General features: G+C 43.6%; 1 protein-coding gene across 6 annotated transcripts in view; it reads left to right on the top strand.

Annotated features, from left to right (window-relative positions):
• The first annotated feature begins 2,575 nt into the window (after positions 1 to 2,575).
• The window catches only part of LOC123998628 (armadillo repeat protein deleted in velo-cardio-facial syndrome-like), a 28,494-nt gene continuing 18,720 nt past the window's right edge, over positions 2,576 to 12,349 (top strand). Inside the window, exons 1-4 of one of the 6 annotated variants that reach the window (XM_046303680.1) lie at positions 2,576 to 2,809; positions 4,648 to 4,721; positions 7,897 to 8,073; positions 11,594 to 12,168. In XM_046303680.1, the coding sequence (XP_046159636.1) occupies positions 7,933 to 8,073; positions 11,594 to 12,168 (716 nt within the window). In that variant the 5' untranslated portion in view covers positions 2,576 to 2,809; positions 4,648 to 4,721; positions 7,897 to 7,932. Of the gene's footprint in view, positions 2,810 to 3,993; positions 4,170 to 4,632; positions 4,722 to 7,896; positions 8,074 to 11,593; positions 12,169 to 12,349 lie in introns of those variants that run through there. The other 5 variants (XM_046303679.1, XM_046303676.1, XM_046303678.1 and 2 more) reach the window with 5 other exon arrangements.

Below are 12,349 nucleotides of genomic sequence, written 5' to 3'. Positions count from 1 at the left end.
ACTGTCAGTTACAACCAGGGTTACAATAATCAATCCCGCACAAAGAACCAGGCGGGCCCGGCTGACTAATAAAGCCTCACTAATTATAAACAACTCAAAACAAGTCTACTCAATAAACACATAAGGAGGGGGAGAAAAGAATCAGTGGCCACCTTCGGTCGGAGTCGTGACAACCTCCCTAATCTTACCTCATTTGCACACACTGTATATAGATTATTTTCTATTGTGTTATTGACTGTACGTTTGTTTATTCCATGTGTAACTCTATGCTGTTTGTGTTGCACTGCTTTGCTTTATCTTGGCCAGGTCGCAGTTGTAAATGAGAACTTGTTCTCAACTGGCCTACATGGTTAAATAAAGGTGAAATTAAAAAATTAAAACAATTCTTAAAGGCCCAGTGCAGTCAAACATGTGATTTTTCCTCTGTTGTATATATATTTCCACACTATGAGGTTGGAATATTACTGTGAAATTGTGAAAATGATGATGATAGTGCAAGGGCTGTATGAAAAGACTGCCGGATATATTCAGCCTGTTTTGGTTGAATGGAGTTTTGGCCTACTTGGTGACATCACCAGGCGATAAATTAGTTAATAGACCAATAAGAAAGAGAGCTCCAAACCTCTCTGCCAAAAACAACTAGTTGTCACTTTTCCCCTCCCCACTCAGACCACTCCTAGACAGTTCTAGCAAGATTCTAGCTTGAGAAATTGCTCTTTGCTAAGAAGCTATTATTGGCTATTTTTGACCATTTTAATTTAAAGCAATCACAGTAAGGTGCTTTAAAAATGTTTTTATTTTTTGTTGTACTTTTTCATGATATCCAATTGGTAGTTACAATCTTGTCCTGTCACGATCGTTATAATGATTGGACCAAGGCGCAGCGTGCATAGAATTCCACATGATTAATAAAGGATAAACTCACCAAGCAAAACAGAAGAAAAAAATAAACATGACGTTCTGGGTTGCTCACAGGCAGCTACACAAAAACATAGTCAAGATGCCACAAATCACAATGGGGAAATGGCTACCTAAATATGATCCCCAATCAGAGACAAAGATAAACAGCTGCATCTGATTGGGAACCATACCAGGCCAACATAGATATCTAATTCCCCTAAATAACCCACCCTTAATCACACCCCGACCTAACCAACATAGAGAATAAACAGCTCTCTATGGTCAAGGCGTGACATGTCCCATCGCTGCAACTCCTGTATTGACTCAGGAGAGGCGATGGTTGAGAGCCATGTGTTCCCCAAAATCCAAGCTGCACTGCTTCTTGACACACTGCTCGCTTAGCCCAGAAGCCAACTGCACCAATGTGTCAGAGGAAACACTGGACACCTGGCGACTGTGTATGTACCCGGCACGCCACAGGAGTCATTAGAGCACGATGGGACAAAGACACCCCAGCCAGCCAAACCCTCACCTAACACCAGATGACACTGGGCCAGTTGTGCGCTGCCTCATGCCTGGTATCAAACCCAGATCTGCAGTGACGCCGCTAGCGCTGCGATGCAGTGCCTTAGACCACTGCGCCACTCGGGAGGCCCAAGGTACTTAATAGATATCAAGAAGTTATTTGATATTGAGATAAAAAATGGCTGCATTGGACCTTTAAGCCATCCTATTACTGCCTAGTTAAATAAAGGTTACATTTAAAGAATCATATTACTGTAATATTCAAATCAATGACAAACATATTTTGTTCACTATGTGTAGCTTTCTGTTTTGCATTTGCATTTCATTGACCATGAGTTGGAGCTTACATCACTCTATGGTGCAAGGTATGTTTTCACAGAGCACTATAGGATTTTAGTGTCTCTTTAGATGAGTGGGTTTAATATTCAAATGTAATGTTGTATCATTTAATTACATGCAAATGTCTAGTTTTACTGGAGGCTGTTATCTCAGTATGCGGGGCTCTCTTTTCCTGCTGTACCCAGAGTGTCCTTCCTCTCCTCCTCTCCTCCATTCCTCCATCCTTCTCTCCCTCCAGCCCCTTTTTCCTTATATCCCTCCCTCGGTCTGTCCTGCACGTGGGTGACAGGGCTGGGCTAGTGCAGCCTTCTCTTTGCTCCAGCTGCATCTGTTTGTCAGCCCAGAGGGAAATGTGTGTGTGTGTGTGTTTCACTGTTTCTCTCTGCTTGGGCGAGAGAGTATACAGAGCATACAGATTACTGGTCTTTACAACTATGTAATCAGCGTTTATATAGCAGTATTTAGCAGTGTTTCTTTTGGTGTGATTTAACCACCATCTTGCTACTAACCCAGAACTTGGATACAGCTGTTTGTTTCTATGACAACAGAGAGGGTTGTGTAGTGATGAGGTTGCCTTTTTGTTGTTGATTCAGCATCTCTTTCACAAGGGAAAGTGCAGCATTCATCTGAGCCCACTGTGTGAATGTGTGAGAGAGTGTGTGCCAGTGTGTCCATATGTGTGTGTCTGTGTGTGTGTGTGTGAGAGAGAGAGAGAGAGAGAGAGAGAGAGAGAGAGAGAGAGAGAGAGAGAGAGAGAGAGAGAGAGAGAGAGAGAGAGAGAGAGAGAGAGAGAGAGAGAGAGAGAGAGAGAGAGAGAGAGCGTGTGCATGTGCCTGCGCGCGTATGTGCGTTATTGAGAGCCCGGGAGGAAGGATGGTTGCTCATGTCTGAACTGCCTCCACACTCGCAGGGAAAGTCAAGGCAGAAAATAGCAGAAGGGGGGAAACAGACGCAGTGGTCTCATCTCACAGAGGACTGATTCTGTCCATCATTTGTTGGGGAAGCTAATCAAAGGGATTTGGCAATGCCTGCAGAGGTGAAAGGGGTAAGTGTTTTGATTTAGTATTTGTTTTCTCCTCTCTAGCCTCCCTATTTTCCCTCTGATGCTTTCCCTACAGGAGCCCCATCCGCAGCTGCGCTGTATTCTGTATGCTATGCTTGTTTCATGAAGGGGAAAGCATTATTTTCTCCTCTCAGATCAGTGTGTTGCAGTTTCCCATTCCTCGTGTGTGCGCAGGGACATGCTGTTAACACCTCTGCTCAGTGTGTATACTGCAGGCCATATGGAGAGGCTGTTAATCATGGTAACATTATGAGAGGAGGCTGAGTGATAACCACCCACAGGGGAATGTGCTGCTGCTGCTTCATACGCTTTTACACCCAGCACACCGCCAGCCAGCCAACCATCCAACACACCGCCAGCCAGCCAGCCAACCACCCAGCACACCGCCAGCCAGCCAGCCAACCACCCAGCACACCGCCAGCCAGCCAGCCAACCACCCAGCACACCGCCAGCCAGCCAGCCAACCAGCCAGCCAGCCAGCCAGCCAGCCAACCACCCAGCACACCACCAGCCAGCCAGCCAACCACCCAGCACACCGCCAGCCAGCCAGCCAACCACCCAACACACCACCAGCCAGCCAGCCAACCACCCAGCACACAGCCAGCCCAACCTGGTCTCAGAGAATTTTGTATTATTCTGAATGTAAATTCGAGACACTCCATTTAATATGATATGTTACGTTTCGTATGGATGTCCATCACCTATTTCATATGATATGTTGTAAATTATTGGTATTACATGTTATGAATTTGTGAAACGTACAATATGTTACGACTTTGTGTTATGTTACGGATTCTAGCTAGCTCGTTAACGTTAGGGTTAAGTTTAGCAGTTAGGTTAAGGGGTTAAAGTTATGGTTAGGGGAAGGTAAAAGGGTTAAGGTTAGGTAACATGCTATCTAGTTGTAAAGTTGCTAATTAGCTAAAGTTGCCCGTGATGAGATTTGAACTTATAACCTTTGGGTTGCTAGACATTTGTGTTATACACCCACCCATCCACCCCGGGTTGCTAGATGTTCAGGTTATATGTCCACCCATCCATCCCGACCAACCAACCTACTTTTGGTATTGCCTTAAGTAGAAGGTCCCATGCAGCCGTTTTTATCTGTTTTATGTAACCATACCAAACATAACAGTGTCTTGGATTAACATACAGAATAATACAAAATGCTCTGAGACCAGGTTGGCCAGCCAGAAACTGCAAGTTAGAATGACATTAAATATGACCATGCAGTATTTAATTGTTTGTGCACCAGGGGGCTTCCTGCCACCTGCTTCCTGTTTCCTGCATCCTGCACAGACAAACACAAGGGATGAGAGGTGTCCTGTCCTCATTTTCAATGGTAATTAGTCTTGGCACCGCAGTGAATAAGATGGGAAATCCTAATGGCGGCAGATCACCTAGCAATTAGGTGTGTTGGGCTAGTAACCAAAAGATTGCTTGTTTGAATCTCCAATAATCTGTCATTGTACCCTTGAGCAAGGCACTTAACCCTAATTGCTCTGGATAAGAGAATTTCATAAATGGCTTACGCATCGCTGTGCTGGGAGATTGGACAATGCTGTGTTTGTGTAATGTGGACAGAAAATGTTTTCCTCCCGCAACTTGACTGCGTTACCGCACAAAAACAAGTAACTTCTTGCTCTGATCCTGTCTAATTATGAACCCTGGGAGTAGATCTATTATGACAGATGATTACTGTATCTACATACATTTTGAGCACACGCTCATTTGACATCAAGTACTGGAGCAATACACATTCCTCTCTCCTCTATCTGATGAACACAAATTGACTGCATTGTCAGTGTTAATTCCAACAGGATCACAGTTTCTCCTCTGATCTGCATTAATACCTGGATAGAGGGCAGCATGATTCATCTATCAAAATTAGCTTGTGAGTATTAAATGTGGCTTGCGTCTGAAGTGCCCTTGACCCGGCGACTAAATCTGAACTCACTTAGCAGAAGATCAGACTGTGGGCCTTTCCGCTATACTGTTGTGCAGTCAGCCCCCATTGGACAGCTGAATGTAACAAGACACTAATCGTGTCACTTTGTCCCCTGCTTCAGTGCCTCTAACATCTATCTAATTCATCTTATTGGTAAACAGCAAATACAGGCTGTAGATTAAGGAATATGAGGATATTTATTTGATGTGATGGAGGAAAAGATACGAGGGTAGTTGAACAGTGTTCTATGGATGGATGAGTGCTTTGAGTGTTTGATGATAAGTGATGGCTGGTCAAATGGAGGTATCGCTGCACAGTGTCTGAAAGATTTGTTGGAAGTCTAATCTAAAAACAGGGCCAGGTGTGATTCTTTTTCACAAGTCCCTAACCTCACTATCTATCCCTCTATCCCGCTTTCAAACCCTATTACCATCGCTCAAGCCCTCCATCAAGCCTTCTTTTAGAGAACAGAGATACCCTGCCTATTCTAGCCACGCAGCTATTCATTTACCTCTGCTTTGCAATACCTCCAGTCATTCATCCCTCCAAGGCTGTTTAAGCCTGCATCATCTTCTGCCCTTTCCTCTCTTTCGCTCTCTCTCTCTTTCTCTCGCTCTCTCTCTCTTTCTCTCGCTCTCTCTTTCTCTCGCTCTCTCTTTCTTTCGCTCTCTCTTTCTTTCGCTCTCGCTCTCTCTTTCTCTCGCTCTCTCTTTCTCTCTCTGCTGTGTGACAACCATTGGGCTTTCATCTCTCCTTCTCTCTCTACTCTGACAAATGTATTTGCATGAAGATGAGGGCTCTCATGTTTGACATTGTATGTTTGGAAAATGGAGGCTGCGAGTGAATCGAGCTCTCCCATTGCATTAATGAGTTATCCATTATTATTATACCTCCTGCTCCACATTCTGTGGACTATTTTACATTCAGGCCCCTACTATTAAACCTTTGGATTTTATGTGGACTATTTTACATATTGCTCAATGAAGTTGGAATACCCCTGAATTCAGTTCTAGTATGTTTCAATAAGACAAGCAACCTGGTATTCTCATTTGTTTCTGCACAGTCGGATTGAGAGCACTTTCATTTAGTATGGTGAGATATGATGCAGTAAATTTTATGTTGACAGATTATCTGCTGGTTTGCAACAGATATTGGCACATAAATCTAAATTCTCCCCCGTGGTGAATGCGGTTCTAATGATGATCCTATTGACTAAGATCTCAGATTCAGACACTCTTGGTCTTTAGTATGTAATCAAAACCGAATTGTCCTTGTCTAAAGAGTATTAAGCAAAAACATAGAAACATTTATTATGGATCATTATGTTCTTATTTTATGTCTCTTTAGTCTATTTATAGACACATTTTAAGTGTTTATGTTGTATATTTAATAAATCCTTGTTTTGGGGAAAACTACAATCCCACTGGGCACAGATCTATTCCACGTTGGTTCAACGTTATTTAGTTGAAATGACGTGGAAATAACGTTGTTAAACCAGTGTGTTAGCTTCTTCTTGAAGTAAATAAGCATACATAACTAAATGACCCTGTATGCCTAAGGCTAGCTGCTGGATGGAAAGGACTGATTAAAGGCAGGACATTGTTATATCTCAGTAATTATGCCAAAACATTTCTCCTCATTAATCTTTTAACACATCAACTCTATCAGCATCTGAAGCTCCACAATTACTACCCGGGCCAGCCCTAGGCACAAGTGACATAGGGGGTTGGCTAGGGCCCCCGGCTGCTAGGGGGCCCCCGACCAGTTTAGGAACTCAGTCGGGGACTCAACTTACTGTTGAGCGTTAGAATAGTAGAATATGGCCTACTGAGTGGCGCAGCGTTCTAAGGCACTGCATCACAGTGCTATAGGCGTCACTACAGATCTGGGTTCGATCTCGGACTGTGTCACAGCCGGCCGCAACCTGGAGACCCATGAAGTGGTGTACAATTGGCACAGAGTCGTCCGGGTTAGGGGAGGGTTTGGCCAGCCAGGATGACCTTGTCCCATTGCGCTCTGGAAACTCCTTGTGGCAGGCCGGGTGCATGCACACTGATTCATATCACTAGTTGCATGGTGATTCGTTTGATACATTGGTGGGGCTGGCTTCCGGGTTAAGCGAGCAGTGTGGCTTGGCAGGGTCATGTTTCGGAGGACGCATGGCAGTGAGTGGTGGGACAAGACTGTAACTACCAAATGGGGGTAAAAAAAGAATAATAGAATTCACAAGGTGCAATAAAAAAATGGTTGTTCATCAGCAGTTCCTCTTGTTATGTCAGTCACTCAATTAGCTCATGTCAGCTATTTTTTGATTGGTAAGGTAGTCTACCCAACTATCTAAACTTGTAGTAATCATGGCACGGAGGCCATGTGTCCAGGGGCCCTGACCTCCAGGGGGCCCCATTGATTTTCTTAGTTACTCTCACTCAGATATCATATTAACATGGCATAAGTAATGGAGAAATGTAGCTTTAAAATGGCAAAAATGTCTCTCCACTCCATGACAAAATGTGTAGAATTGCAGGAAATTAACTTGAAAATGTCATTTTTTTACGTCAAGAGGGGGGCCACTAAAATGTTTTGCCCACGAGTTGGTGGGCTAGTGCCAACCCTGATTACTACAGTCTTCTCTACTCTTTTCCATTCCCCATACATGGCCACACATCAGTGTGGAAATTCTGAATAGTTTTATGGCCTTGCTCTATAGCCTATACAGTGAGGTGGGTGTTTGAAAGCGAGGGCTTAAAAATGAACAATTGCGAGCAGTCAGCAGGGGAAGTGAAAGGTCAGCAGAATGGCAGTAGCAGATTGGTCCACGGGGCGAGAGGGTCTCAGGAGAAATCAAACCACCGCACTTTAATTAAACAGGTGGAGCTCATTCTCACATTTAGATAATACCCTCTCCGGCTCTCACCGGGCCTGTCACCTTTAGTTCATGTCTTTATTTCTCCCTCTCTTTACAAAGGGTACTGGGCCCTTTCTCTCTCTGTGAAACTTTCTCTTCTGCACTTGGTCTGTAGGAGTAGGACGTCTCTAACTAAATCTCTTCTCTTTGCTGTGCGTGCCATGTCTGTTGTGTAGGAGTCTGAGTGTGTGGCTAACTCTTTCTCCTGTTGTGTAGGAGCAGATCCCAGAGGGGCCCTCCTCACTGGGGGGCATGATCCTGGAGCCCAAGGAGCCCCCGGGGGAGCATCCATTGCCTGCAGATGATGACCTGGACACACCCACCTCCAACACCTCCGTGGTCACCTCCACCAATGGCAGTTCCACTACAGAGACACAATACTCAGAGGCAGAGGTCTTTATCCCCTATATAATGCTTAATATAATGACTTAATTTATCACCCATATCCCCTATATAGTGCTTACTTTAATAATGACTTAATTTATCACCCATATCCCCTATATAGTGCTTACTTTAATAATGACTTAATTTATCACCCATATCCCCTATATAGTGCTTACTTTAATAATTACTTAATTTATCACCCATATCCCCTATATAGTGCTTACTTTAATAATGACTTCATTTATCACCCATATCCCCTATATAGTGCTTACTTTAATTTCTTCATTTATCACCCATATCCCCTATATAATGCTTACTCTAATGACTTCATTTATCACCCATATCCCCTATATAATGCTTACTTTAAGTTCTTAATTTATCACCCATATCCCCTATATAATGCTTACTTTAATTTCTTAATTTATCACCCATATCCCCTATATAATGCTTACTTTAAGTTCTTAATTTATCACCCATATCCCCTATATGATGCTTACTTTAAGTTCTTAATTTATCACCCATATCCCCTATATAATGTTTACTTTAATTTCTTAATTTATCACCCATATCCCCTATATAATGCTTACTTTAAGTTCTTAATTTATCACCCATATCCCCTATATAATGCTTACTTTAATTTCTTAATTTATCACCCATATCCCCTATATAATGCTTACTTTAAGTTCTTAATTTATCACCCATATCCCCTATATAATGCTTACTTTAAGTTCTTAATTTATCACCCATATCCCCTTCATATATAATGCTTACTTTAAGTTCTTCATTTATCACCCATATCCCCTATATAATGCTTACTTTAAGTTCTTCATTTATCACCCATATCCCCTATATAATGCTTACTTTAAGTTCTTAATTTATCACCCATATCCCCTATATAATGCTTACTTTAAGTTCTTAATTTATCACCCATATCCCCTATATAATGCTTACTTTAAGTTCTTCATTTATCACCCATATCCCCTATATAATGCTTACTTTAATTTCTTCATTTATCACCCATATCCCCTATATAATGCTTACTTTAAGTTCTTAATTTATCACCCATATCCCCTATATAATGCTTACTTTAATTTCTTCATTTATCACCCATATCCCCTATATAATGCTTACTTTAAGTTCTTAATTTATCACCCATATCCCCTATATAATGCTTACTTTAATTTCTTCATTTATCACCCATATCCCCTATGTAATGCTTACTTTAATCACCTCATTTATCACCCATATCCCCTATATAATGCTTACTTTAATCACCTCATTTATCACCCATATCCCCTATACAGTGCTTGCTTTAATTACCTCATTTAGCAATCAGCCATCCGTCTCCCCCAGGATCATACTGTAATCATTCTCTGCTCCACTGTAATCTGAACCATGGATTACTCCTTCATCATATCTCCTATACAACTCCCTATCTCTGTGCATTAAGAACTCTCCCAGAACAATGGGAAACAATAATAAACCATTTCCTGTTGGACTGTGTTTTTCATCTGCAGCCCTGGCGAGCCATGATTTTAATCTGAGCCATCCGCCAGAGACTAATTGCAATTCAACAGAATGTACATTTAATGACCATATCTTTTTGAACTGAAGGCTGGTGTGTGCCAGGCTGACATACTTTTTCTTGGGGAAGTAGCAGCCAACAGAGAAGGACCCAAAGCTTATCCTAGTGTAGAGAATGGCTAGTGGATACTATTTCCACATTCATACACTACATGACCAAAAGTATGTGGACACCTGCTTGTAGAACATCTCATTCCAAAATCATGGGCATTAATATGGAGTTGGTCCCCCCTTTGCCGCTGTAACAGCCTCCACTCTTATATGAAGGCTTTCCACTAGATGTTGGAACATTGCTGCAAGGACTAGCTACTATTCAGCCACAAGAACATTAGTGGGGTTGGCCACTGCTGTTGGGCAATTAGGCATGGCTCGCAGTCTGCATTACAACTCCTCCCAAAGGTGTTTGATGGGGTTGAAGTCATGGCTCTGTGCAGGCCAGTCAAGTTCTTCCACACCGTTCCCGACGACATATTTCTGTATGGACCTCACTATGTGCACGGGGCATTGTCATGCTGAAACAGGAAAGGGCCTTCCCCAAACTGTTGCCACAAAGTTGGAAGCATAGAATCGTCTTGAATGTCATTGAATGCTGTAGCATTAGGATTTCCCTTCACTGGAACTAAGGGGCCGAGCCCGAAACATGAAAAACAGCTCCAGACCATTATTCCTCCTACACCAAACTTTACAGTTGGCACTATACATTGGGGCAGGTAGCGTTCTCCTGGTGTCTGCCAAGACCAGATTTGTCCGTCGGACTGCCAGATGGTGGAGCGTGATCCATCACTCCAGAGAATGTGTTTCCACTGCTCCAGAGTCTAATGGCGGCGAGCTTTACACCCCTCCAGCCGACGCTTGGCATTGCGCATGGTGATCTTAGGCTTGTGTGCGGCTGCTCGGCCATGGAAACCCATTTCATGAAGCTCCCGATGAACAGTTCTTGTGCTGACGTTGCTTCCAGAGGGAGTTTGGAACTGGTAGTGAGTGTTGCAACCGAGCTACGCGCTTCAGCACTCAGCGGTCCAGTTCTGTGAGCTTGTGTGGACTACCACTTCGCAGCTGAGCCGTTGTTGCTCCTAGATGTTTACACTTCACAATGACAACACTTCTAGTTGACCGGGATAGCTCTAGCAGGGCAGAAATGTTAAAAACGGACTTGTTGGAAAAGTGGCATCCTATGATGGTGCTATGTTGAAAGTCACTGAGCTCTTCAGTACGGGCCATTCTACTGCTAGTGTTTGTCTATGGAGATTGCATGGCTGTGTGATCAATTTTAAACACCTGTTAGCAACGGGTGTGGCTGAAGTAGGCAAATCCACTCATTTGAAGCAGTGTCCATATACTTTTTGCCATGTGGTGTACTATACATCTGAGTCAGACTATTTGAGTCATCTGACTTTATACATATTTACATCATATTTGTAGTGGTGCAAGATAAAACACTGATTATATGTTGACCTTATTCTATCAAACATGTCATTTACATTTTCTGCAGTTTACTGTAGCTCTCAACACTACTAGCTGGACCTCAGCTTGTTTCATCATGGTCCAATCTAAACTCTAGGGAAATACAATTTCACTGGCAGTCAAACAGAATTCTTTATTTACTGGCCCACCTCAAAGCCAGAAATCTGCTGGAATAAAAATGATGGATCATTCCTTTGAGACAAGAGCTGGTGGGGGATTTTTGTTTTGTTTAATGGAGAGTTAAATGTTTATCAAACTGTGCCATTTTGTGTTCTCTGCTGGTGAGAAAATAATTATAGTAGTAGTTTTGTTGGTAGATGTACTAGTGGTGTCGTAATAGTGATAAACATAGTTTAAGACACCGAGCACAGGTTGAGAATGTAGTCTCATTGGTTGGACTGGAGATGGCATTATTAGATGCTATATTGAGACTGAGTCTGACAGATGTACTGAGATGAACTGTTTTACTTCCTCTCTACAGGACCCCAAGGCTGTTAAACTGGGGAATGACCAAGCAGACACTCCAGACACCACCGCCCTTCAGCTTCCCCCAGCCCCGCAGCCTCCCTCGGTTCCCCGGATCCCCTTGGTTTCAGACGACCCATCTCTGAAGCCCAGCCCTCTAACCAACGGCCAACACTCCTCTGAGTCCCTCACAACCCCTATCACAACCACTGTTACCACCAACACTCTCCCTCCTCCCTACAACAACACCAACAGTGAGCCCCAGACAGAGAAGCCTGAAGGACAGAACAGCGCCTACACCCTCCCTGACCCTCCCTTTCCTGGCCTGGGTGGTGGCATGTGTGCTGGGTATGGCAGCCTGTCTCGTGGTGGTGTCCACCAGAGCTCCCTCCACACCTACTGGCCCTCCAGGAACTACCAGCCCCAGCCTGGGGGTCACTACACCCTGCCCCTCCCCAGGGACATCTACGGCAAGGTGGGCCTGACCAACCAAACCGAGAGGGAAGGACCAGGGGACGACACCCTGGGTGGAATTCACCAGCTCAGACCCATCACTACCATGGAGCTCCTGAGGGAACCTTCCAGAACCAGGTTAGGATATGGGCTAGCTAGTTAGGCACAAGCATGACAGCAGAACTCCATAGCAGCAGATCCAAGCTAATAAGACTGGTGAGTTACTTAAACTCAGAGGATGGACAATAGTAAAAGGACATTACATTTTTACCACACAAATATCAATACCCTCTCTGTAAATGAGCTTACCCTTAACAAA

Source organism: Oncorhynchus gorbuscha, linkage group LG16 (genome assembly GCF_021184085.1).
Source record: "Oncorhynchus gorbuscha isolate QuinsamMale2020 ecotype Even-year linkage group LG16, OgorEven_v1.0, whole genome shotgun sequence".
Classification (NCBI taxonomy): Eukaryota; Metazoa; Chordata; class Actinopteri; order Salmoniformes; family Salmonidae; genus Oncorhynchus; species Oncorhynchus gorbuscha.
The sequence above is the reverse complement of the archived record's forward strand: the minus strand, read 5'-3'. Positions and strand labels throughout refer to the sequence as shown.